The sequence below is a fragment of the Fusarium oxysporum genome, chromosome 4 (assembly GCF_000149955.1).
Source record: "Fusarium oxysporum f. sp. lycopersici 4287 chromosome 4, whole genome shotgun sequence".
Lineage (NCBI taxonomy): Eukaryota > Fungi > Ascomycota > Sordariomycetes > Hypocreales > Nectriaceae > Fusarium > Fusarium oxysporum.
Window position 1 is genome coordinate 3,677,066 of NC_030989.1, and position 20,866 is coordinate 3,697,931.

Sequence of the window (20,866 nt, forward strand, 5' to 3'; positions counted from 1 at the left end):
AAAGAAACATCGGATGTAAAGACATTCAGATTCCCGTGGGAATTCAAGGCAAGATTGTCCATCTAAAGGTCACCAAAAAACTGGGTGTCATCCCAACCTCATCACGGTTACACATGATATATTGCATGCCACAAGGTGGACTTATAAGCATTAGTCGATCTGTAAACAAACACACACAAACCAATATTAGCGTTACCATTTCCACTCTTGATTAACTCAATGCGTTGACCAGGTCCAATGCTCTCTAGTATCAAGTTCAGTATTTCAATCTCAAGCTACAGCGTACTGATAACCAGCAACCTGGCAGGGGTTTAAATGCCTTCCTTAGCTATTCATCTGCTCAAGCCATGTTGGACGTCTAAACATCCTCAACTCTAGACGACGCATGTGCTTCTAGTATGCCTTGTCCCTTCTATTCCCTGGCAAACACGTTGCTGCGTCGCGCGCGTGTGGCAGGGTCGTGTTCTGACGTCCAGGCTTATACTGCGGAAGCTATCTTACTGCTGCGAGCATACTTCCGGCAATGAAGCTGGACTGCGTGAAGCCGCATTATTGAAAAGCACAGCTTGCATCAACGTTGAGAAGGATTCAGCTTACTGGACCGCACTTTGCGCGACGTGCCAAGACGGCACGAATGTGGCACAAGGTTGGTTCTCGATCACAGCATCCGTGATCATAACTCGGAAGCGAAGCGACGGTCATCTCGGGAGGCAGTCGTCGAGTGATATTGGTTTATCGCCGAGGCTGGTAGTTTCCTGATTAGAAGTCTTACCCATTTGAATATCTTTACCAATCGACATCGCTCAGTTGGAGTTTACGAGATCTTTGGCTCTTATCCTTGTTCGATCTCTCCAACCGGTTGTGGTAGAACGTCGCCGGTCGTTCGTTGCCTGAATTGATGTGTGAATATTGGTGTTGTAATGAATTTGTGTTGGTTGAGGGTCTGTACCACCATCTTGGTCTTCATTCTGCTGAAGATCATAATTGAGCACCAAATTCTTGATGCGCTGTTGTTCCTCCCTTTCAGCCTGTTGCTGGTTCTTCATTGCAATAGCAAAGGTAGAATCGGAGGGCAGTTCGACAGTCCGTGTCTAATTCCAGGTCAGCATCTAGAACGGCACAGAGTGGCAATGGAAACTACCTGCTGGCGGTTGCCCTTCTTCGTCAATAAGGAGAACGCCATAGTATGGCCAGGAGGAGATTCTCCTTCGCCTCCCTCTGTTGAGGTAGCCTCGCGGTTTTTGGATCGAACTGGAAGCGGCACATCAAAGAGCTGCTTGCGCTCAAACTTGCGCGACTCGAGACTTTCGGCCATCATCTTGGCATACTCGCGCTCAAAATCAGCCTCATCCTCAGGGTCAACTTCCTCTTCTTGTCGAGTGACTACGATGGCTTCCTCGTCAAAGGTACTCTCGTCGTCGGAATCTTCCTCCACGTCCTGTATTACATTTGTCAATCATGGCCAAGTATTTCGCACTTGATTGACTTACCTCTGCCTCCTCTTCCTCAGAAGCACTGTCTTCGTTGTCGTCGCCATCTTCGTCATTATCCACGTTGTCATCATCGGACGAAGCATCGCTTGTGGCATCATCCACGTCGATTCCCTTGTCAACGCCTGCCGACTTCTGATCTTGAGCAACGGCAAGTTGGAAGGCTTTTACGGCCTCATCCAAGCTTGTGGCAAGTTTCCATTGTGGCCGAGTTAGAGCAAATGTGTCTTGAACCAAAAACTCGATATCCATCGGCAGGGACACTTTAGTGAATATGTAATACTGCCAGAGTGTCAGTTAAAGACAACATACCGAAAAGAAAAAAGTGGTGGATCATACCTGGAAGAATGAAAGGAAGTAATCCAACTTCTTGCCCGCTGCTCCACGGTTGAAAAACATGCCGCAGGTTTCCAGCATTGTAGATACAAGTCGGATGCGGAAGAAGTCATCGGGAGGATCGAGTGGGATATATTTGCCAGGAACAGGTGGACCGCCTGTAAGTCCAGTCAGTTGATGGACAAGTTAGTAGTCTAAGGAACGTCTTACCATATCCGAATGTCATAATCTTGTACATGGTGTCAAAGATAACAGGATGTTCAAGCATACGGTAGTTATAAAGCTCGCCAAGATACTTGACTTCGGCAATACGTCGCTGATAGAACCTGTAATCATTCTGCTCGAGACCAAACGTCATAGACTCGATCACGTTATCAATAACCTTGACCACAAAGGCAGGATGGTAGCGATAGAGCGCGCTGAGCAAGATACCAAGAAGGTGAACGCTTCCATACTTCACCTTTCCAGGCTTTGAGAACACCTTCTCCAAGATGGCAACCACCTAAAACTATCAGCACTTATTCATAAAATACTGTTTCTGCTGCATACCTCTGTCTCCTCCCAGTGGAGCCTTCGAATCTGCTTCAAGATCTTGCTGTAATTTCTCTTTGTCATATCAACGTAGATCAATTTGCGAACGAATAGCTCCATAGGAGTACGTTCCTTCTGCTCGATAGCTAAACGTTCTGGTGGGTCGACGTAGTAAACAGCGTTATCGATGAGCATCCGCTCTGGTTGTCCAATATGTTGGACGGACTTCTTGCGCTGCAGAGTTTCAAGAAAGCTCATCATACGAGGAGCTGTTTCAGGGTTTCGAAGAAGATATCGGCCGCAGTTCTCAATGAGGTTGCACAGAATCTCAATGTTCATGCGTGAAAAGTCATCGAGGCTGACTTTCAGACAATGAAAGACAACATGCTCGGGCACAATGCCGAATTTTGTCAACTCAGCAAGATACCGAATGTTGCTCAGACGGACTTGTCCCAGGAAGTCTTTTTCCTTCCGTCGTTGAAGACTTCGAAACTCCGCATCAAGGTAATCGACCAGGCCCTTTGGAACATCTGGCATATATCGACCCAAAGTCGCCACAAGACGAGACCATGACGGCAGTAGGTCGCTACGACCCTTTGGAACTTCCGTCAGGGCCTTCACCAGACGGTTGCGAGAAGCCTTGGAATTCAGGAAGCAGAAATCGATAGCTGTCTGGTCTGCGATGTCCTTGTTGGTCAACTCTGGTAGACGCGCAAGCAGAGCATCGACTTGCGCTCCAATGGTTCGGTTAGCGATAGATGTGGACTGGTCATCAGCAGTCTCGGCAGTCTTGGGGGCTTCCGAGGCCTCGGATGGGTCTACCTTCTTCCCAACTTGTTCGTCCGTGTCTGTCTTCTTCCTTTTGCCGTCTTCCAGCAAAATAGCCGGCACCTTGCCTTTAAGATCAACCAGGTTTTCGTAGAAGCGTCGCTCATCTTCGTCCTCCCAGATTCCGGCACCGTCTCCCATGGAACGAAGATAATCGCCGGTCTTAACGAGACCGATAGACCCGTTGGAAGCGGCGAATGAATCATCTGAGTCTTTAAGGTCCGGCATTTCGGCCCCAATGGCGTCCGCGATAACCTGAGCGTTTGAAACGAGGCGTTCTTGAGCCTTGACCTGTTTCTCATAGTTCGCCTGTCGATCTTCAAAGACTTCACCAGACTTGACATATGCCTCGGCATTACGTCGAGCTTGCGATTGTATCGACTTCTGATCCCGAGTGATATGTCCCTTGACATCATCAAAATACTTCTTCAATATGCCCCTGAATCGATCGCGCATTTCGGGTTCGGTGAAAGGCTGATCTGCGCCAGGAGACGCCTCATTTCCACTACTGCCATCCTCGGCTTCGTTTCCTTCAGTAGTGCCGTCTTCCTCTACTGTCTTTCGGCCATCAGCGCCTGTTGGTTTTACTCCAAGGATATCCCAGCTGAATGACTTGACAAAAATGACAAGAAGCGGAAGGTTGGCATGTTCGCGGTCGTGTCCAAGCAAATCCTTAAGTACTTCGAGGGGGAACGGTTCCGCACCGGTGCCTTTGTTCGTTCGGGTCTTCAGTTCGGGAGTCTTGCCTGCGGCTCCTTTTGTTGCGTCGTCGGGCCTGCTAACATCATCAAGGGTCCTGATGACGCCAACAAGCCACAACTCGGTCACTACACGAAGCAATGCGCGTTGTCTTATGATGCGCTCCTTCTCTTCTTTCTCACGAACCTCTGGTGCCAGAGTTTTGAGGATACCCTTATCCGGAGTCGCCATCCCTTTCCCAAGAAGCCAAGCTAAGTATTCCGTAAACTCGTTGGGACCAAATCGCTGATGGAGAGCACTGACAATCTCCACGCCGGCCTCGATCTCGCCAGGCGACTTGAGTCGGCATAGTCCCTCATAGCAAGCAGATATGATCTCGGAAAGGTACTTGTGTAGGCTCAAAGTTCGGATTTCCTGGAGGAAGGTACTGAGGGTAGCGGGGGTGATGGCTGTTCGCAGTCGTTTAATGAAAGCGGTATTCTTCTTGAGAGACGAATCGAGAGTCTTTGCAACAGGGAACAAGTCTACGACAGGTGTTGTTAATACAAGATGGCGGGGGAGTGGTGGGGTAGACAGATGATTCATACCAGATTCGCCATCCCAGGCCTTTTCGTTCAAAGTGCGCAGTTCGCCTAGAGAGACAATGAGCTACTATACAAGTAAGAAGGGTGGTGAGAGATTATACGCTTCCTTGCGCGATCCATGGCGGGTCACGGTATGATTGGAGGCGATTCGCGACCTGGTAAATGTTCTAGATCGAATGTGAGATGGGTGGAGGCGGCGCTACATTCAGCGCAGGCTGCCTGCTAAGGGATATATTTCCCCAGAAATTGATGCTGTAGATAAGGCAACAGAGCCGACATGGGTGCGTCCGTCAAGCCAGGACGGGGGATATGCGATGTGGCAGGGCTGATACGCCAGGGCAGTCAGTGTCTGTTTGAGGTTTTGCTGTTACCTGATTTTGAGGTTGACAGCGATTAACGTTAAGGTACAGACTACAGCCAAAGAGGTGGAGGTGCAGGTGCCCAGGGTGGGGTCAAGTTTCGCCTGCCACCAAAGTCATATTGGTATAGGTACCTATATATTGGTACCCTGGCCTGGTCGCCTGGCTGGTACGGAAGCATTTATTTCTCCCACATGTAAGTCAGGATAGGTACATTAGAACAAGAACTCTACCTAATGAATTCACCATTAACTTCCAGCCACAAGATACCCAAGGTAGTACAAGACTTGAGGTCCAATTGCAAAGGCTGCAAACGCCGCACTAAAAGTTTACTCAGAGTTAGGGATTCAGTCACCGCATCACCATTTTCTTGAGAGTCGTAGTATTATGAGATATATGATTGGGAAACTTACAGTATCCCTAGAGTGTAAATATCATTGTAGAATCATAATGAGCCCTACCGGATAAGTGATCAGCTCTAGGTTAGGCTGCTCGTCTTGGTGGTGTAATGGAGTGAGTATATATCAAGTGCCGCGTTGTCGGGCTACTGCAGTCGTTATTGCCGGGTTTGTGCTGAACCAAGTGCCGGAACAATATTCTAGCGTCAGTGCTTGATGGAAGCCTTGATTCAATCTTCGAGCTTGTGCCCGTAGAAGCCTCGGAAGTTTCTGAGATCGAGCACCAAACGTTATCGGTGTATCCAAAAATGGAAAACTATTCGAATCTTGCATAAATACCTTATTTGGCTCGTTGAGGTATCATAAGTCATTGATTCAGTAAACGATTCCAGCCTATGCAGAATAGACCATCATATCATTCAAGACAAGACATATCATTTCCTGTTTCATCATAATCCTTCAACCTCAACTCTATCCATTGATAGTATGACCATGGTCAAATCTGGACGGAAAATATGCCCACGATCTTGAGATGTTTAGCATCTCCGGGCAGAAAACTTGATCACCTATAATGCACGAGACATTACCGACAAGTGCTCATCTATGCGCTGCCTTGCTATCTTGATGCCCTTATCAGCCCAGTTGCAAGGTGGGCCCTCAGTGATTCAGACATCTCCGGCCGCAATCAGCTAAGGAACAGACGTGATTCGCCCATCGCCTCTATCTCCTGATAACGCATACTCTTCAACCTCCGCGGGATCAGACCAGAGCCCAATGCATCCACTCAATTGTAACTTGCATCTCCTCGCGGGAAATAGAGAAACACGATATCATGAACCAAGCCTCAGCAGATCTAAATGGAGAACCTCAGGGGGGTCCTAGGCCCTCGAAACGGGCAAACGGCAGTGCCGTCACGTCAGATCACCCGCGATAAGACTTATTATACTGCACTTTCTACTACCTCTTAGACTAATCCTCAATTCAAACAATGTTATCAATGCTCTCGGTTGTGTAACTATTCTTGAAACTTCTTCACAACTAACACACATATCTTTATACACCATGGAGACTTCAACAACAACCCTCCTACAACAGGAAAGGATTCCTGAAAACTCTGAACCAATCTCAACCCATACACATACCCACAGCCTTCCTCCTACTCCTCCAGGAACAGCAAAGCCATCTCGGATAGGTAGCTTCCACGATCTACAAGAACTCTCATCAGTTGAATCTCCTCGTCTCGACCATATCAAGCCTTATCCTCTACCTCCAAAATTCTCGCCAAAGTCTGTCCTCAAGGAAGATCTCAAGACTCCTGATAACTTTGTTGAGAGAGATCCACGTCTTATTCGTCTAACTGGAGTCCACCCTTTCAACGTCGAGGCACCCCTGAGCGACTTATACGATGAAGGTTTCCTTACCAGCGAGAACCTTCACTATGTCCGTAACCACGGACACGTACCTAGATGTGAAGACGATGACATTCTCGACTGGGAGTTCGAAATAAGTGGCCTTGTCGAAAACCCCATCAAGATGAACGTGCGGGATCTCATCAACGACTACCAGCAATTGACTTATCCAGTGACGTTCGTGTGTGCTGGAAACCGTCGCAAAGAGCAGAACATTGTACGGAAAACCAAGGGTTTCTCTTGGGGACCGGCCGGCCTGTCAACAGCTCTCTGGACCGGTGTTGCTATAGGAGATCTCCTTTCTGCGGCGAAACCTAAGCGCGGAGCCCGGTATGCTTGCTTCGAGGGAGCAGACAAGTTACCCAATGGCTATTATGGTACATCCATCAAGCTCAACTGGTGCATGGATCCTAACAGAGGTGTCATGGTGGCTCACAAGATGAATGGCAACCCCCTACCTCCAGACCATGGCAAGCCTGTTCGTATCGTCATTCCTGGACAGATCGGCGGTCGAAGCATTAAGTGGCTTAAGAAGATTACTATCACTCAAGAGCCTAGCGATAACTGGTATCACATATATGACAACCGTGTCCTACCCACCATGATCTCACCTGAAGAGAGCGCAAACTTGCCTGAGGTCTGGAAAGATGAGAAATACGCCATTTACGACCTCAGCACGAATAGTGCCATTTGTTACCCTGCCCATGAAGAGAAGGTGCCATTCACGGATGCTCCGGCAAGCTATAAGGTGCGAGGTTATGCCTACAGTGGTGGCGGAAGACGTATTACAAGAGTTGAGGTTACCCTTGATAAGGGTAAATCTTGGAGACTCGCCAACATCAGATACCCTGAGGATGACTACCGCAACGCCCCTGAAGGTGATACTCTGTATGGGGGGCGTGTCGACATGTGGTGGCGCGAGACATCCTTCTGTTGGTGCTTCTGGGACCTTGACATTCCTCTGGATGAGTTGAAGAGTGCAGACGACATCATGATGCGTGCTATGGACGAGTCCATGAACGTGCAGCCTCGAGATATGTACTGGAGCGTACTGGGCATGATGAACAACCCGTGGTTCCGCATCGTGATCCACAAGGAGGATCATGCACTTCGCTTCGAGCATCCCACCCACGCTACCCTGAAGATCAAAGGTTGGATGGAGCGAGTCAAGGAGGCCGGTGGTGATCTCACTAACGGCTACTGGGGTGAGAAGGCCCCTGGTGAAGTTCAAGAGGTCGTGGTAAAGGAGCCCGAGAAGCAGATCTGCATGACCAACCCTCAGATCAATCGAAAGATCACCATAGAAGAGCTCAAGGCTCATAGTGGTGAAGAAGAGCCTTGGTTCGTTGTCAAGGGCGAAGTGTACGATGGCACTCCTTACCTCTCTGGTCACCCTGGTGGTGCAGCATCAATCTTTGGTGCCGCTGGTCAAGATGCTACTGAAGAATTTATGGCCATTCGTAAGTTCTACCTAATCATACCAAGGCAATCGAATTGTTCGCTAACATTCACTTCAGACAGCGAAAATGCAAAAGCCATGCTGCCCACATACCACATTGGCACCCTCGATGAAGTATCCCGTGCCATTCTCAGTGGCGATGCTACCAAGACGAACGACGACGCAGACCGAGAAGTGTTCCTCCAAGCCAAGACATGGAGCAAGGCTATTCTCGACAAGAAGACATCCATCTCACCAGATACCAAGATCTTCTCCTTCAAGCTCAACCACGAAGCCCAGAAGATTGGCCTCCCCACTGGCCAGCATCTTATGATGCGTCTCCGCGACCCTGCCACCCGCGAGGCTATCATCCGCTCATACACACCATACTCCGACGGCTCAGATTGTGGCCGTCTGGATATTCTTATCAAGATCTACTACGATACTCCCCAGCGCAAGGGTGGTGTTATGACACAAGCACTCGATGCCCTTCCCATCAGCCACTGGGTTGACTTTAAGGGACCTACGGGCAAATTCGTCTATCATGGCAATGGCCTCTGCACGATTAATGAGAAAGAACGCCGTGTTCGCCGTTTCATCATGGTGTGTGGTGGTTCTGGCATTACTCCTATCCGCCAAGTACTCCGCGCTGTTATGCATAATCCCAAAGACACGACGCCATGTCTGGTCTTCAACGGCAACCGGAGTGTGAACGATATTCTCTGCAAGGAGGAGCTCGAAGAACTGGAGGCTGCCAATCCTTCAAGATGCCGAGTCGTTAATGCCCTCTCTAATCCACCACCCGAATGGAATGGCCTCAAGGGTTTCGTGAACCAAGCCCTGGTTCCCGAATACATGGATCTGCCTAAGGCAAGTGGTGAAGGCGACGAGTTGGTGCTTGTTTGTGGACCTCCACCGATGGTTAAGGCTGTTGAGGCCTCATTTCTGGGCATGGGTTTCAAATCAGATGATTTTGTATTCTTCTGAAGGATCTTCAGGGTGATAATCTGACAGTCAAAGTGGACTGCTTACATATTTCACGATGTTACTTTACAGGGAGGCGTGAGGCAAATGGCGTTTAGAGGTTAGATTATTTTTTGGGATTCTTTGGCAACTCTATAAAATCAGAGTTCGAGTAACGTACGTATAAACAACAGTATGCTATACATGCTCCAACGACCCAACTCTGTGTATCTATACAGGCATGCTATCCCTGAGCAATATCAAACTGGAAAGTGACTCCTGGTCATAACATCGTAATAGGTTAAAAACAGAACCGGTAGACTCAAAGCGAACCGGTGAGGATTCTATCAATGTCCACCCTCGGAACTACCTTCAGCAGCCCCCTCGGATCCATGGCCAGTCGGGTTTGGATAGTAGAAGGCCGCAACAGCAATAGCGACGTAAAGAATGATGAGCAGAAAGCCTTCCAGGTAGTTACTCTTCTGATCCTGGAGGAATCGACCAACGGTGAGAATAGCGAGGATGAGCATGACGAGGTCGAAAACTGCAAAGTTGAGATCAAGACCCTTGTTGAGGCCCCAGCTGACAACGACGGCAAGAGGGGCGTTAAAGAGAGCAGTTTGTAAAGTCGCACCGAGTACGTGAGACATTGCCAAATTAATCTGGTTATCCCAGGCCTCATCGATGGCGGTCAAGTGCTCCGCAAGCTTCTCAACAAGTGGAACAAGGATGAGACCCATGAATGCGTCGCTGACATCACCCCTTTCGATGACATGTTCGATCTGCATGACGAGAATAACCGCCGTCCATGCAACAAGGCCCACGGAGATGACCAAAGCGATGATGCACTCAGTCAAAGTAAGCTTGGCCTTGGCTTGGTCCTTGTGCTTGTCTCGATCGTTGTGTTCATCCTGTTCGAATACAGCATCGTAAATACCATGGTGAGTTCGAGCCTGATAAAAGACATATACAAGATACGCGATGATCAGAAGAACTGAGATGACGCGCGAGATTTGGAGTGTCTTGTGGTCGAGGTTTGCGGCGGTAAGTGACTCGCCATTGCCAACACCGTACTCGAAGACAGTAGGAAGGGCCAGAACAACACCACTGGGAATCAGTCAGTTATTGAACGAGGGGGGAGGATCGGGAAAGTTATACTGACGCAGTTAAAAGTAGTCCGCTTCCAGCTTCGCTGATAGCCTCATTGAATTCCTGTTCTTCTTTCAACATGCCACCAACGAAAAAGCAAGCACCGAGGCATAGGAGCATGGTAGCAAGAATTGAACCCATGATGGCAGCCTTGATAACGAAAAACATATCCTTGGAAAGAAGAATCATGAAAAGAATGATTTCGACGACAGAGCCAATGCTAAAAATAAACATGTCAGTTGTTGTTTCTTGGATTTAAATCCATGAGGAACATACGTGATCTCGAGAAGGACACCCAAGACATGAGGCAGCTTTCGTGACAGCTCCTGACCAGCAAAGCCGATCAAATTGGCACACGGAACCATGGCGATATAGGCCAGCGCGAAAATGGTGATATGATTATCGGGCATAGCATCTGATACGCGTGAGCCAAGTCTACACAGGAGATAAGATATTGTGGGAGAAGACTTACAGCGAACAGCAATGGCAGCAGGAACGAAAGGCCAGAGAAAGTTGCAAAGCAAACTAGCTCGACTGGTTGATCTGAACGAGATCTTGGAAAAGTGAATAGGATGGAAGCCCTTTCGACCACTCTCGCCCGCAGGCTTGATATGTCGAGACATTTTGCTGTTGCCGTGGCTTCTTTTCTCTCCTCTCTTGTGTTCGCTATATGTGTTTGGAACCGGGAGAGTACGGTCGTCGGATGAGACTTGTCGCATGTCGGGAGAGTTGTATGAGCGATGCCGATGGGAGCGTGAAGAGGAGCGATCTCGAGGCATGTCGGCTGCCTTTTGTATGTTCACTTGAGTGCAGTACGGGACAGTTCAGGTATAGTCCTCTCAAATTTCCGAGAGAGAAGGGTCGAGACCAGGGACTAGGACCTAGGGGCTTGTAGGAGGGAGCCAGCTGCCAGACCGCCCAGCGTATACGGATAGTGTGTGTTTACTTGCTACGGTTGGAGTGGTTAGTAGGCAAATAAAAGGGAGAGGACCAAGCGCGTAACAAAAGAGGGAAGGGAAGGATGGATATAAGTGTGTGGGAGAGAAGAGGAAAGCAATGCTGTAACGAGGCACTCACTCCCAGTCGATCCTCTATTCAATGCATTGCTACTGTATGCGAGTACAAGCTCCATGTTTCACACCTCTCGGCAGACCTAACCCCCTTTTAGATCTCTTGGTCCACGGCTCATCCAAATCTCCCCAGTAAATAAAAAAGACCCCTTGACCTCATGAGCCAATGAGATAGCTCCAGCATGATGAGGATGCGTTCACCCACAATGCTTGTGCCCTGCCAAGTTTCGTCTCTAGCAGGCCAAGCCGGGCCCAACCGTTAATTTTCGGGGGGACATTGCTTGGCAGTGCCTTGAATCTCACCCTAGTCCAGCTACGTCACTGACGCTCTAGCCGCTGTCCAGACGACATCATTGTACAGAGCAGAGCTAGGTGCTCCATTGCTGATTGCTGGCATTTCTCTTACCATAAAAAGCAGTCTTATCGCACTCTCACTCATCCTCCTATATCTTGCTCTACTCGTCATACCAACAGTGGTGACCTACGTAACTAACTAGTGCGATTCAAATTATTCTTGTTTTTATCCTTATTTCATATCCTTCACACTTTACCCTTCCGAGGTCTAGACCCAAGCCATCTTACCCCATACAGGCCACCTCAGCAACACCAAATCACACCCTAGACGCTAGACTTGGAAAAAGCTTGTTCATCAGCCAGACAGGGGCATTAATTCTGTGATCCCCTGTGCCGGTTTCCCGTCTACCGACACTCCCATTCCGATTCGACGCCCAAAGGAGGCTTCATATCGAATTTGCAAGCCACTATGCAAATCCTCTTTTGCTAGTTCCTGTGTGATATTCTGATATCACAAGTGCCAGAGCTGGCGGCCTCGGTCTGCTTGTGCAGCTAACACTGTCAACCTGGGCAATTTCCGGCACCGTTGGTGCATATCATCATATTTGAGCAGGCAATGCAGTAGAGGAAAGAATCGAAGAACCCTATACGCTTATGATAACAATAGGACTGCTACTAGAGTCAGACAAGATAAATTGTACATATCCCGGGACGTGGCGTCAAGTATTCGACAACATTAGACAGGGCTTCCCTCGGCTCGTCCACCATTCAGTTGAGTTATAACCATCCTAGCGACCCTGCAGGCTGAAGCATGTATTGCTGCATAGTCGATATCCATAGTTTGATGGAGGGAATATTTTGTCATGGAATAAGGGCATCGTGATTTCAACTAGGGCGAAAACAATTTTGGGATTCGACAGCCGAAGTACGCCCTGAAGGATAAAGGAATCCAAAATGGCTTGAAGAGTCGAGAAGAAGACGAAGTTTGAGTGTGGACCGTATATAAGAGAGACTGGAGATCTCGATTCGTTGCTTGGAACGAAGGTAGGTGTATATACTGGGGGGACGCAAGTGAATCCTTTGCCAAGTCGGTCGTAATCGAACTAATTAACAAAATGACAGTGATAGCGGCATGTAAACTTAGACCTCGTGTTGTTCTTTATTCGTTGGTATCGCCGATGTTACGGTTCTCGAAGGCTGCCTCTTTGGCCCGGTACGGAACAGGTTCTGCCAGAACAACTGTTTCAGTACCTATGGGAATGTTTAACTCTGGACCCATCGGCAGTGACTCCATATCAATCTCGACGTTCAACAGAGTCTTGAGGATCACTTGACTGCCCGCTTTGCTCATCACTTCGTTCGCTTGCTTGCACAACTCTGATGCCACGCATTCAACACAACCTCGCTCGCAGTGACAGTCTTCGACCCGCTTCAACGCATCCCGTAGCAGCTGGTCGACATGGTCAAATGCTTTCGTGCTGATACCTGAGCCTCCTGCACCGCCTTTGGCATCGTAGAATGTTAACCGTGCTGGTCGCTTCCGCTGTGATTCCTGTTTTGCGAACTCTTTCACTGCCGTCTTGCACTCTGTTCGTACATCGCCAGGCATGCTGATAACAAAAGCTGGCAGTAGACTCATAATGGCATGCTCTGCAGCGTGAATAGCGGCGGCAATATGAAGCCGTCTCTCTTGGAGAATGCTCATCGCCTTCTTAGGCACATCGAGCCACATTCCCTTACTGAAACGTATGACTGGTGGATTGTCCACCTGTACCGCATCCAACACTCGGTTTTTCTTGTCGACCTTGAAGAATCCAAACACGTTTTGCTGGATCTTGATTGTTCCATAATAAGCATGCGACCGAGAATTCGAGATTGTTCTGATGGCCTCTGTCTCCGTGGGATCGATATCAGTATAATCACGCTGAATAGTTGTCCACTCAACCTTGACCCTTTCCACCCTGGCCATTCCTTTGTCAGGCTGGAAGTCTCGTACAAGGTAGGGATTACCCTGGTGAAGAAAAATGGCTCCATCGTAAAGTGTAAAAGTTGCTCTGGAGGCCTCCAGCTCCTCCAGGACAACATTCCGGCCGTTGGTGATATCTATGATAGCAAAGTGGTCGTCTTCCGTGTCTCGTATAGCAACATACTTTGCAGGGACAGGGCGAAATCTATCATGGCAATGATAAAAGCCCATGTCATCTTTTATTAAGCGCTCCATGCAAATCTTCGGTAAGTCTTTGCCAAAGTATTTTGCATCATCCTTTGGGCGTATTGGCATTTCATATGCCGCGCATTGAATGTGCCCTTCACGCACAAGCATGTTCTCCAGATCAACCTGCAACTCGCAATTGGGCTTTGTGAATAGCTCGTCTGGATTCTGCATGTAATGCTGGTCTGTAGCAAATCCGTCGCCAACGAGTATCGAAAGTGAATCCTTGTTGCGACGGCCAGCACGGCCACTCTGCTGTCGCAGGTTGGCAATCGTATAAGGGAATCCCCACGTCATGACACAATCAAGGGAGCCTATGTCAATACCGAGCTCTAACGCAGTGGTTGCAACAATTCCGAGCAGTTGACCTTGAAACATTTCAGTCTCGATCCTGCGGCGATCTTGTGCTGTATAGCCGCCACGATATCCCATCACCAGATTGGTACATTCTGGCCGCCCCAGGTTCTCGAGCTCCTGCTTGATAGTGCTCACGAGCAGCTCGCATTGCGCCCGAACTCTGCAAAATGCAATGATCCTTACACCTCTTAGCATCAGGGCACAAAACAGGCGTGCGCATTCAAACTTGGTGCTGCCACGGCCAGATGCAGGATCGCCAGGGTCTTTATACGGAGTGTTCCAGCACAGAAACTCCTTCCGTCCTGATGGAGATCCATCGTAATCTATCAGCTGGACGTTTTCTATGCCGAATATGGTTTTGAAGTGTTGCTCTGGGTTCGCAACTGTAGCAGAACACGATATAAATTTGACGCGCCGGTTTCCCACGGCGGCACATATTCGCCTCAGTCTTCGCATGATGAAGGACATGTGAGAACCCATTTGACCATTATAATAGTGCAACTCATCCACTGTTGACGATTAGTACGCGTATAGAAAGTATAAATTAAAGGAAGCGCTTACCAACGACATATTTCAAGTTCTTCAGGTAAGATCTCCATCGCTCTTCTTGGGGTAATATGGTAATGTGAAGCATATCTGGATTAGTAAAAATGATTCTTGCTTGCTCTCGAATCTCATTGCGCTCAGTCATTGGAGTATCCCCATCAAAAGTCTCCACCATAGTCTCTTCAAGACCAGGCATATAACTCATCATCTCTTTCAAGCTCCTCTTCTGGTCCTGTGCTAAGGCTTTTGTGGGAAAGATGTACATTGCTCTGGAGTTGTAGTCCTCTTCGAGGGCACGAATGACCGGGAGTTGGTAGATCAAACTCTTGCCAGAGCTTGTCGACGTTGACACTACAACGTGCTTGCCATCGTGGAGACTGTTGAGAGCCTCTGACTGATGCGCATAGAACTGTGTGATTCCCTTGGCGTTGTATAGAGCGTTGACCAAATCCTGGCTCAAAAGAAAGTTGAGGTCCCCATACACAGCCTCCTGCTTCTCAAATACTCGATGTCCATCAGGGACAATCTGCCCAGTATACCAGGGGCTCTCCTTGAGCTCCTGTACGATTTCTGGCACGGTCTTTCGTTCCTTTGGTATGCTTTCTGGTATCGAATCGGCTGCCTTCTCCGGGGCAAACTCTTCTTGGGCAGAAGGGGCCGGGAAGTATGCCTTTGTTTGTTCTTTGAGAGTTTCAAGTGGATCAATCCCATCTTCGGAGCATTTGTTGAGGAAGACATTAATAGCATTGGTGAATTTTTGGTTACGCCTCTCGATCAGATTGGTCATCTGATTTTGGCTGAAAACAGGCATTCTCAGCTGCTCGTCTCTCAATTTTCGGTTCGGCTTCGTTGGCTCGCCAGCCTTGCCTGGGACTTGTCTCTTCAGATCGCCATCGATGAATTCGAGAAAAAGGACTTCTCGTCCTGCAGGTTCAAGATCCCGATCATGTTGTTTGTCAAGGCTGTCCATGCCAGTGTACCCGCCCACTGAAGCATCATGCGCAGGAGCCTGAGACCTGAATGATTTGCCAGTTCGGAAGACCTCGTCCCTTTCAGTGCCTTTGACATCAAGTTGCAGCATATTCTCGTCGACATATGCAAAGAAAAGACCCTCAGGGCGAATCGCCACCATGGAAGCAATCTCATCGACCAATAGTTCCCGCTTGATATGGGCTTCAACGGCAGATTTTATAGTGTCAAATGTTGTGGCGAGATGTTTTCGAGTGGTGCAAAAGGTGTAGACAAGATTGAGAGCTCGATGCGTTCGTTCAACCTGCTTAAACTCTTCTGGCCATTCCACAGCGCAGGGTACTACTGCACTGCTGGCTTCTTTCTGAAGGGTCGGCCGTGATTTTCCTCCCTTTCCTCCCCGTTTGGATTTCGAGCTGCTCGGCTGACTTGAAGTCAGACTCTCTGCTGTTGAGTCCTCGTCGCCATCACGCTTGCGTTTTGCTCCTGGCAGTGGATATTCTGCGTTAGGACCAATTCGGTCTGATATTTCCTTGCGCTTTGTCATGTCATCACTGGAAATTGAAGAAATGTGCGAGGCTCGGCTGAACTCATGACAAGGTGAAAGCCGTTTCAATACGTGAAAGTGGCGACGTCATGCATTGTTCGAGTCGCGAAATTGATGCCAAATCACGTGCATTAATTATAATATCACCAATAGCCAAATGTGACGAGCAATACAAAGCCTAGTAGAAATGCAGGTATTATTGTATCAATCGAAGCGTGTTTATTTGTGCGAATATGACTGCATGGCCAGCACACGGCTGTAACACCATCTCCATCCACTTCTCCAGTGTCCAGGACCTATACTAATGGCTTCCCAATGCCATTGTTGAGACACAGCAGTGCTCCCCAAATGATAGCTATGTATACACAATTCTATCCATGGTTCCGTGCAAAAGCCAGAAAGAGAATAGGCTCTCACGGTGCATTGTATCAACATGTGTGCTCCAAGCTGGGCACGACTTTATATCCTTCTAGTCGTCTGCCCTGCTTGCCATTTGTATAAACGGCAGCTGGCCAGACTGGCTCCCCTCATGTATCAATGCAAATCCCCGTTTGCGATTCTATCAGGGCTTGAGGCAGGGCATCACCTCTTTATGGGGGTTTAACAGCTTTGCAAGAGCTTTCCAAACAGTGACTAACTGTTCTGGAGTTCTTTTTGGATGATTCCAATCTCATTCATGAAAAGCTTTGCGTTAGCAGCTGACATCTGCATGACATTTGTCAGTTCCAAGTAACGTATAGGAAATTCAAGGCATTGCGACTTACTCTCATTGTAATGCTCACAGGTTTGGACTGTTCACCCTCGAAAGCAGTGAAGAGAATGCCAACAGACTTCAATGAAGCCTTTTCTTGGAATTTCATGGCGGCGACAAGCGCTGTGTTCAAAATGACTCGATGTGTTTGATCCTGGCGCATGATGAGACGGGCAACCTTGTGACCTTGGGATTCTCCTGCGGCCTCCTCATCCATTTCCAAAGCGGAAGCATCAAATGATCCGGGGATGACAGCGCCGTTTTCGTCGTACTCGACACAGGCCTGAGGCACATTAATTTTAAGCATGCCTGCACCTCGTTCTTTCCAGCCGGCCTCTTTGTCGTGGTAAAACATCTTGGCTCTCACAGAGACAACCGTTGCCTCGCCGGCTTCGCCATCGTTGACCTCGACTAGTAACTGTTAGTACTAAATTGACAAATAGATAGATAGGAAACTCGCTTTTCTGCAACTTAAGCTTCTTTTTCTCGTCGGATTCCTTCTCTGGCGAAACAGCACGTTCGGCTTCAGGAGGTTGCTCACTCTCCTCTCTTTCTTCGTCCTCTTCTTCGCCCTCCTCGGATTCACTATCCGGGGCACCAAATGGCTTCGCAGGTTTCTCGCTCTTGAGGGGCTCCGCACCAGGCGCGGCGAAGCTCGAGAGGGGTTTGGTACCCCCTAGAGCAGATCCAAAAGTGCTTCCCCCAAAGGGGCTTCCGTTGCCTCCAGGGCTCCTTGAAGCCCCAGGATCACGCAATCTTGTCCATAGCAGCTCTATCCTCTTCCCTCAGCCACCTGAGACGCAGTGGTGTGCCAGGCGCCCAAGTCACACGCTTCGCTAAGCGAGGGCTTGCCAGCAGCGAGTGACCCGAACGCACTTCCGCTCTGAGAGGCACCAAGAGAAGCAAAGGGCGATGTCCCGGACGACAGCTTGCCAAAGCCAGACGCCGCGAAAGCGCTAGCAGATGTTTGTCCTTGGGACTTTTTTGTCGGTGATTTGCCCGCTTCGGTGTCTTTGGTCGCCTCGCTGGAAGCAATCGTTGATGGCTAAAAAGAAAGAATTAGTCCAGCCCCCTACATCTTGGCAAATAAAACTGCAGTTAGCATACCAAATCTGTATCTTCGTCGCGATGTCGCTTCTTCTCGGGCTCGGTTCGTAGAGCTCTATCCTTGGCCGAGTCCGATGATGCTACACTGTTCGCATCGTTTTCCTCAGCATCTTTGCTTCCCTCTAGTTGGTCATGTGCGCGCTTCTTCTTAGGAGAGGCGACTTGCTCCTTCAAGTCATTGTCGGGCGCATCCGATGTGTTGGCAGCATCTTCTGGACCAGACGTTGGAGGGTCAGAGATAGAGGATTGCTTTAGTTCACGACGAGTAGCGCGAGTCTCTGCGTCTTCCTTGGTCTCGACGTTGAGAGGTTCGTTCTTGGGACTGGCATCGGGAGCGTCGTCGGCCATGGCGTTCAAAGGCTTGGTGTGATGACGGCAGATTAAGGACGATCAACGACAAGACGATTGGGTTTGATAAGGGGAAGACGTTGAACTTTTGACGCAGAGTTTATAGCTGAAGATATAGCACAAGACATGGAAGGTCCGAGAATCACGAGTGATGTATGAGCAAAAATATGCGCTGGACTCGGAATCAGGCTGGGCGCAGGTTGTCTGAGTAGGGTCACTCTTCGATGTTGGAATCGAAGGTTGAGTTGAGCGCTGCGTGGAGCCAATCAAACACATGCAGAGTCGCCAACGTCAAAATAACCAGAGCTAACCTAGACACCTGAGCCTACTATAGCTAAGGTATTCACCGCCCGCCTGGCGCCAATGTCCACGCCAGCAGGAGGGGTAACAATGGAGGATCGAGATTGGACGTCATTTTTACGATTAAACAAAGACAAAATGATCACAGACAGTTGGGGAAAATGTGAAACGCCCCAAAATATTGTATGTAAGTTGGCTTTATACTGAAACTTGACCCTTAACCATGACTTTGTTCCACCTTTAAACAAAAACATCGACCACCTTCACCGATCTTTAAATGGATCAAAGCCCGCCAGTTCATACCTAACGTACGGACCTAGTGCATCTGCTCCGGGAGCAGGGATTATAGCCTTGCTCTAGGTTCAATTGTCACACGACAAATGCAAGTTCATGAACTATCCATACCATGATTCGTGAATGCGTAGCCATCTCATGTTATCAGCCTTTCATATGCCCAGAGATCTCTGAATCTAGGATAGGATAGGATAAGATAGGACCCAATGGCTCGGTACCGTATCTCCACGTTAATCGCGCCAGGGTCTGTTTCGTCTTAGGAAAACAAACAAACTGCCATATTCGACAAAGCATATCATGATAAAAGTGATACATATTTGCAAAGAACAGTTCAAGAACCCTAGAAATCAGTCCATAACACCACCCCATCACCGAAACACTCAACACCGCAGTTCTAGTCAGGTTCCGGTTCGTTTCAAGTAAGAATACATCAGTCTAAATCAACCCTTTTAACCACTCCGTCTTTTCAAATCGCAGCAACCGAATACCGAATCGCGTTTCCTGGTAACGAGCCCGGGCCTAGCTGATAAAGCACAGACAGCCAAGACCGAGATAGAAGACAAGCAGAGGGTACACTGCAATGGCTACTCGGTTCTTGACAACTCCGCTGCCACCTAAAATGCTGACACCAGCAGCCAGAGACCAGCTGATAAGGACGATATAGATGGGGATGCGAGCGATCCAGTGGAGACCCAAAGCAGACATCATAGCAGCAAGAACCAGAGGGAAAAGCGTATATCCGATGATGCAGACGCTCTGGGCGAAGGAGCTTTGAGCAAGTTAGCGAATGTCATATGAGCAAACCCAGATAGCGAAACATACATGTTACCACCCAACAGTTTGATCTGTAGCGTCACGACAGCCTCACCGAGCCAAATCATGGCAAAGACGCCACTGAATACAGCATCGCGCTGTTCAGATCGAGCGGTGATGCTCAGGAGAACACTTAGAAGTAGACAGAAGATCAGAGGACCCCAGAGATCCCAGTCGCGAAGACCAGGAGTCATGTTGCTCTGGAGCAGAGCCTCAGCATCTACCATACGGCTCGCCAGTCCAGTGAGTTCTTCCCTTGTCCCTGAAAGACCTGCGCCGCGGATGCTGGAGTAAGCGCCGCGCAGACCTCCCTCGTTATCAAACATAGTACCCCCCAGAAGATAGCGCGGGTAGAGCACTTCTCTGAGCTTTGCCCAGACAGCGAGCAGGTCGCGCCGCAGTGTATCCCATACGGACTCGTCAATTGTATTTTGAGGAGCTCTTCGGTCTTCTCCGGGGATTCGCGAGGTCAGATAACCTTCGTCCAACGGTCGCGACGATGAGCTGGAGCCAATGTTGCCTGTCAAGGGCTGACGGGCGTTGTTGGTCGCAAGAGGGTCGTCGAAGTCGTTGAGATCGGCTGGATATAAGTCAGTTTCCACGGAGTGTAAAATAGAGCTTTGTATGTTCCGGCAACAATAAGGATCCGGTGGGCGATCTCTTACCATCATCAGGGTCGATCAAGTCGTCCTCATCCTCCAAAGGTGGGTTGGCATAGTGCCCTCGAGCGCTGGAAGCTGACATGATATAAGCTTGATGTAGAGTTTCGCTCGATTTGAACAATCAATTATGCAATGCGCGCTGATGGCGATAGTGCCGTGGCTATCTTTCCGGCGTCACAGAGAAGTCGTGGTTTTAAAAGTGTGAAAGCTGATGAATATGAAGCTGACGTACGTATCTCTAGGTAATAACGGCGAAACTTCCACGGTCGCCTCTCCAGAAACGACCCCTTGATGAGAGGTGGCCCAAGCTTCCCTTTCACTGCAGCCAATCACAGCGCCGTCCAGTTCAGGTACGGGCAGGGGGCCTCTCAAGGGCGAAGCCATTTCAATTGGATCCCTTGAATGAAAGATA

At 48.9% G+C, this 20,866-nt stretch overlaps 6 protein-coding genes across 23 annotated transcripts; 1 reads left to right on the forward strand and 5 right to left on the reverse strand.

Moving 5' to 3' along the window:
* Positions 1-81: 81 nt before the first annotated feature.
* FOXG_04180 (uncharacterized protein) lies at positions 82-7,973 on the reverse strand. 13 transcript variants are annotated; one of them, XM_018382097.1, is made up of 12 exons: positions 5,241-5,566; positions 5,061-5,148; positions 4,570-5,014; positions 4,472-4,516; positions 2,376-4,408; positions 2,037-2,328; positions 1,830-1,984; positions 1,491-1,772; positions 1,142-1,438; positions 950-1,091; positions 598-890; positions 87-534 (listed from the first exon to the last, which is right to left on the reverse strand). In XM_018382097.1, the coding sequence occupies exons 3-11, from the start codon at positions 4,586-4,588 to the stop codon at positions 787-789; spliced, it is 3,369 nt and encodes a 1,122-aa protein (XP_018238748.1). In that variant the 5' UTR covers positions 4,589-5,014; positions 5,061-5,148; positions 5,241-5,566; the 3' UTR covers positions 87-534; positions 598-786. The 13 variants fall into 13 exon arrangements, with proteins under 13 accessions (XP_018238747.1, XP_018238742.1, XP_018238750.1 ...); XM_018382096.1 differs by having other exon boundaries at positions 82-890; XM_018382095.1 differs by having other exon boundaries at positions 87-890; positions 4,570-5,148; positions 5,241-5,495; positions 5,565-5,694.
* FOXG_04181 (nitrate reductase [NADPH]) lies at positions 5,180-12,897 on the forward strand. 5 transcript variants are annotated; one of them, XM_018382104.1, is made up of 4 exons: positions 5,470-8,094; positions 8,152-10,608; positions 10,666-11,295; positions 11,353-11,567. In XM_018382104.1, the coding sequence occupies exons 1-2, from the start codon at positions 6,288-6,290 to the stop codon at positions 9,057-9,059; spliced, it is 2,715 nt and encodes a 904-aa protein (XP_018238758.1). In that variant the 5' UTR covers positions 5,470-6,287; the 3' UTR covers positions 9,060-10,608; positions 10,666-11,295; positions 11,353-11,567. The 5 variants fall into 5 exon arrangements, with proteins under 5 accessions (XP_018238755.1, XP_018238758.1, XP_018238757.1 ...); XM_018382103.1 differs by having other exon boundaries at positions 10,666-11,567; XM_018382105.1 differs by having other exon boundaries at positions 8,152-10,079; positions 10,209-11,567.
* On the reverse strand, positions 8,344-11,346 carry FOXG_04182 (Ca2+:H+ antiporter). 2 transcript variants are annotated; one of them, XM_018382107.1, is made up of 5 exons: positions 11,262-11,291; positions 10,657-11,133; positions 10,461-10,599; positions 10,198-10,404; positions 8,344-10,142 (listed from the first exon to the last, which is right to left on the reverse strand). In XM_018382107.1, the coding sequence occupies exons 2-5, from the start codon at positions 10,961-10,963 to the stop codon at positions 9,383-9,385; spliced, it is 1,413 nt and encodes a 470-aa protein (XP_018238761.1). In that variant the 5' UTR covers positions 10,964-11,133; positions 11,262-11,291; the 3' UTR covers positions 8,344-9,382. The 2 variants fall into 2 exon arrangements, with proteins under 2 accessions (XP_018238761.1, XP_018238760.1); XM_018382106.1 differs by having other exon boundaries at positions 10,657-11,346.
* FOXG_04183 (DEAD/DEAH box helicase) lies at positions 11,522-16,246 on the reverse strand. Its single transcript, XM_018382108.1, has 2 exons — positions 14,679-16,246; positions 11,522-14,626 (listed from the first exon to the last, which is right to left on the reverse strand). The coding sequence occupies exons 1-2, from the start codon at positions 16,177-16,179 to the stop codon at positions 12,708-12,710; spliced, it is 3,420 nt and encodes a 1,139-aa protein (XP_018238762.1). The 5' UTR covers positions 16,180-16,246; the 3' UTR covers positions 11,522-12,707.
* A 124-nt stretch (positions 16,247-16,370) lies between these two features.
* Positions 16,371-18,610, reverse strand: FOXG_04184 (DEAD/DEAH box helicase). The gene is made up of 5 exons (XM_018382109.1): positions 18,038-18,610; positions 17,761-17,975; positions 17,472-17,686; positions 16,944-17,341; positions 16,371-16,884 (listed from the first exon to the last, which is right to left on the reverse strand). The coding sequence occupies exons 1-5, from the start codon at positions 18,383-18,385 to the stop codon at positions 16,813-16,815; spliced, it is 1,248 nt and encodes a 415-aa protein (XP_018238763.1). The 5' UTR covers positions 18,386-18,610; the 3' UTR covers positions 16,371-16,812.
* A 518-nt stretch (positions 18,611-19,128) lies between these two features.
* Positions 19,129-20,712, reverse strand: FOXG_04185 (uncharacterized protein). The gene is made up of 3 exons (XM_018382110.1): positions 20,458-20,712; positions 19,802-20,372; positions 19,129-19,748 (listed from the first exon to the last, which is right to left on the reverse strand). The coding sequence occupies exons 1-3, from the start codon at positions 20,534-20,536 to the stop codon at positions 19,499-19,501; spliced, it is 900 nt and encodes a 299-aa protein (XP_018238764.1). The 5' UTR covers positions 20,537-20,712; the 3' UTR covers positions 19,129-19,498.
* Between the last annotated feature and the right edge of the window lie 154 nt (positions 20,713-20,866).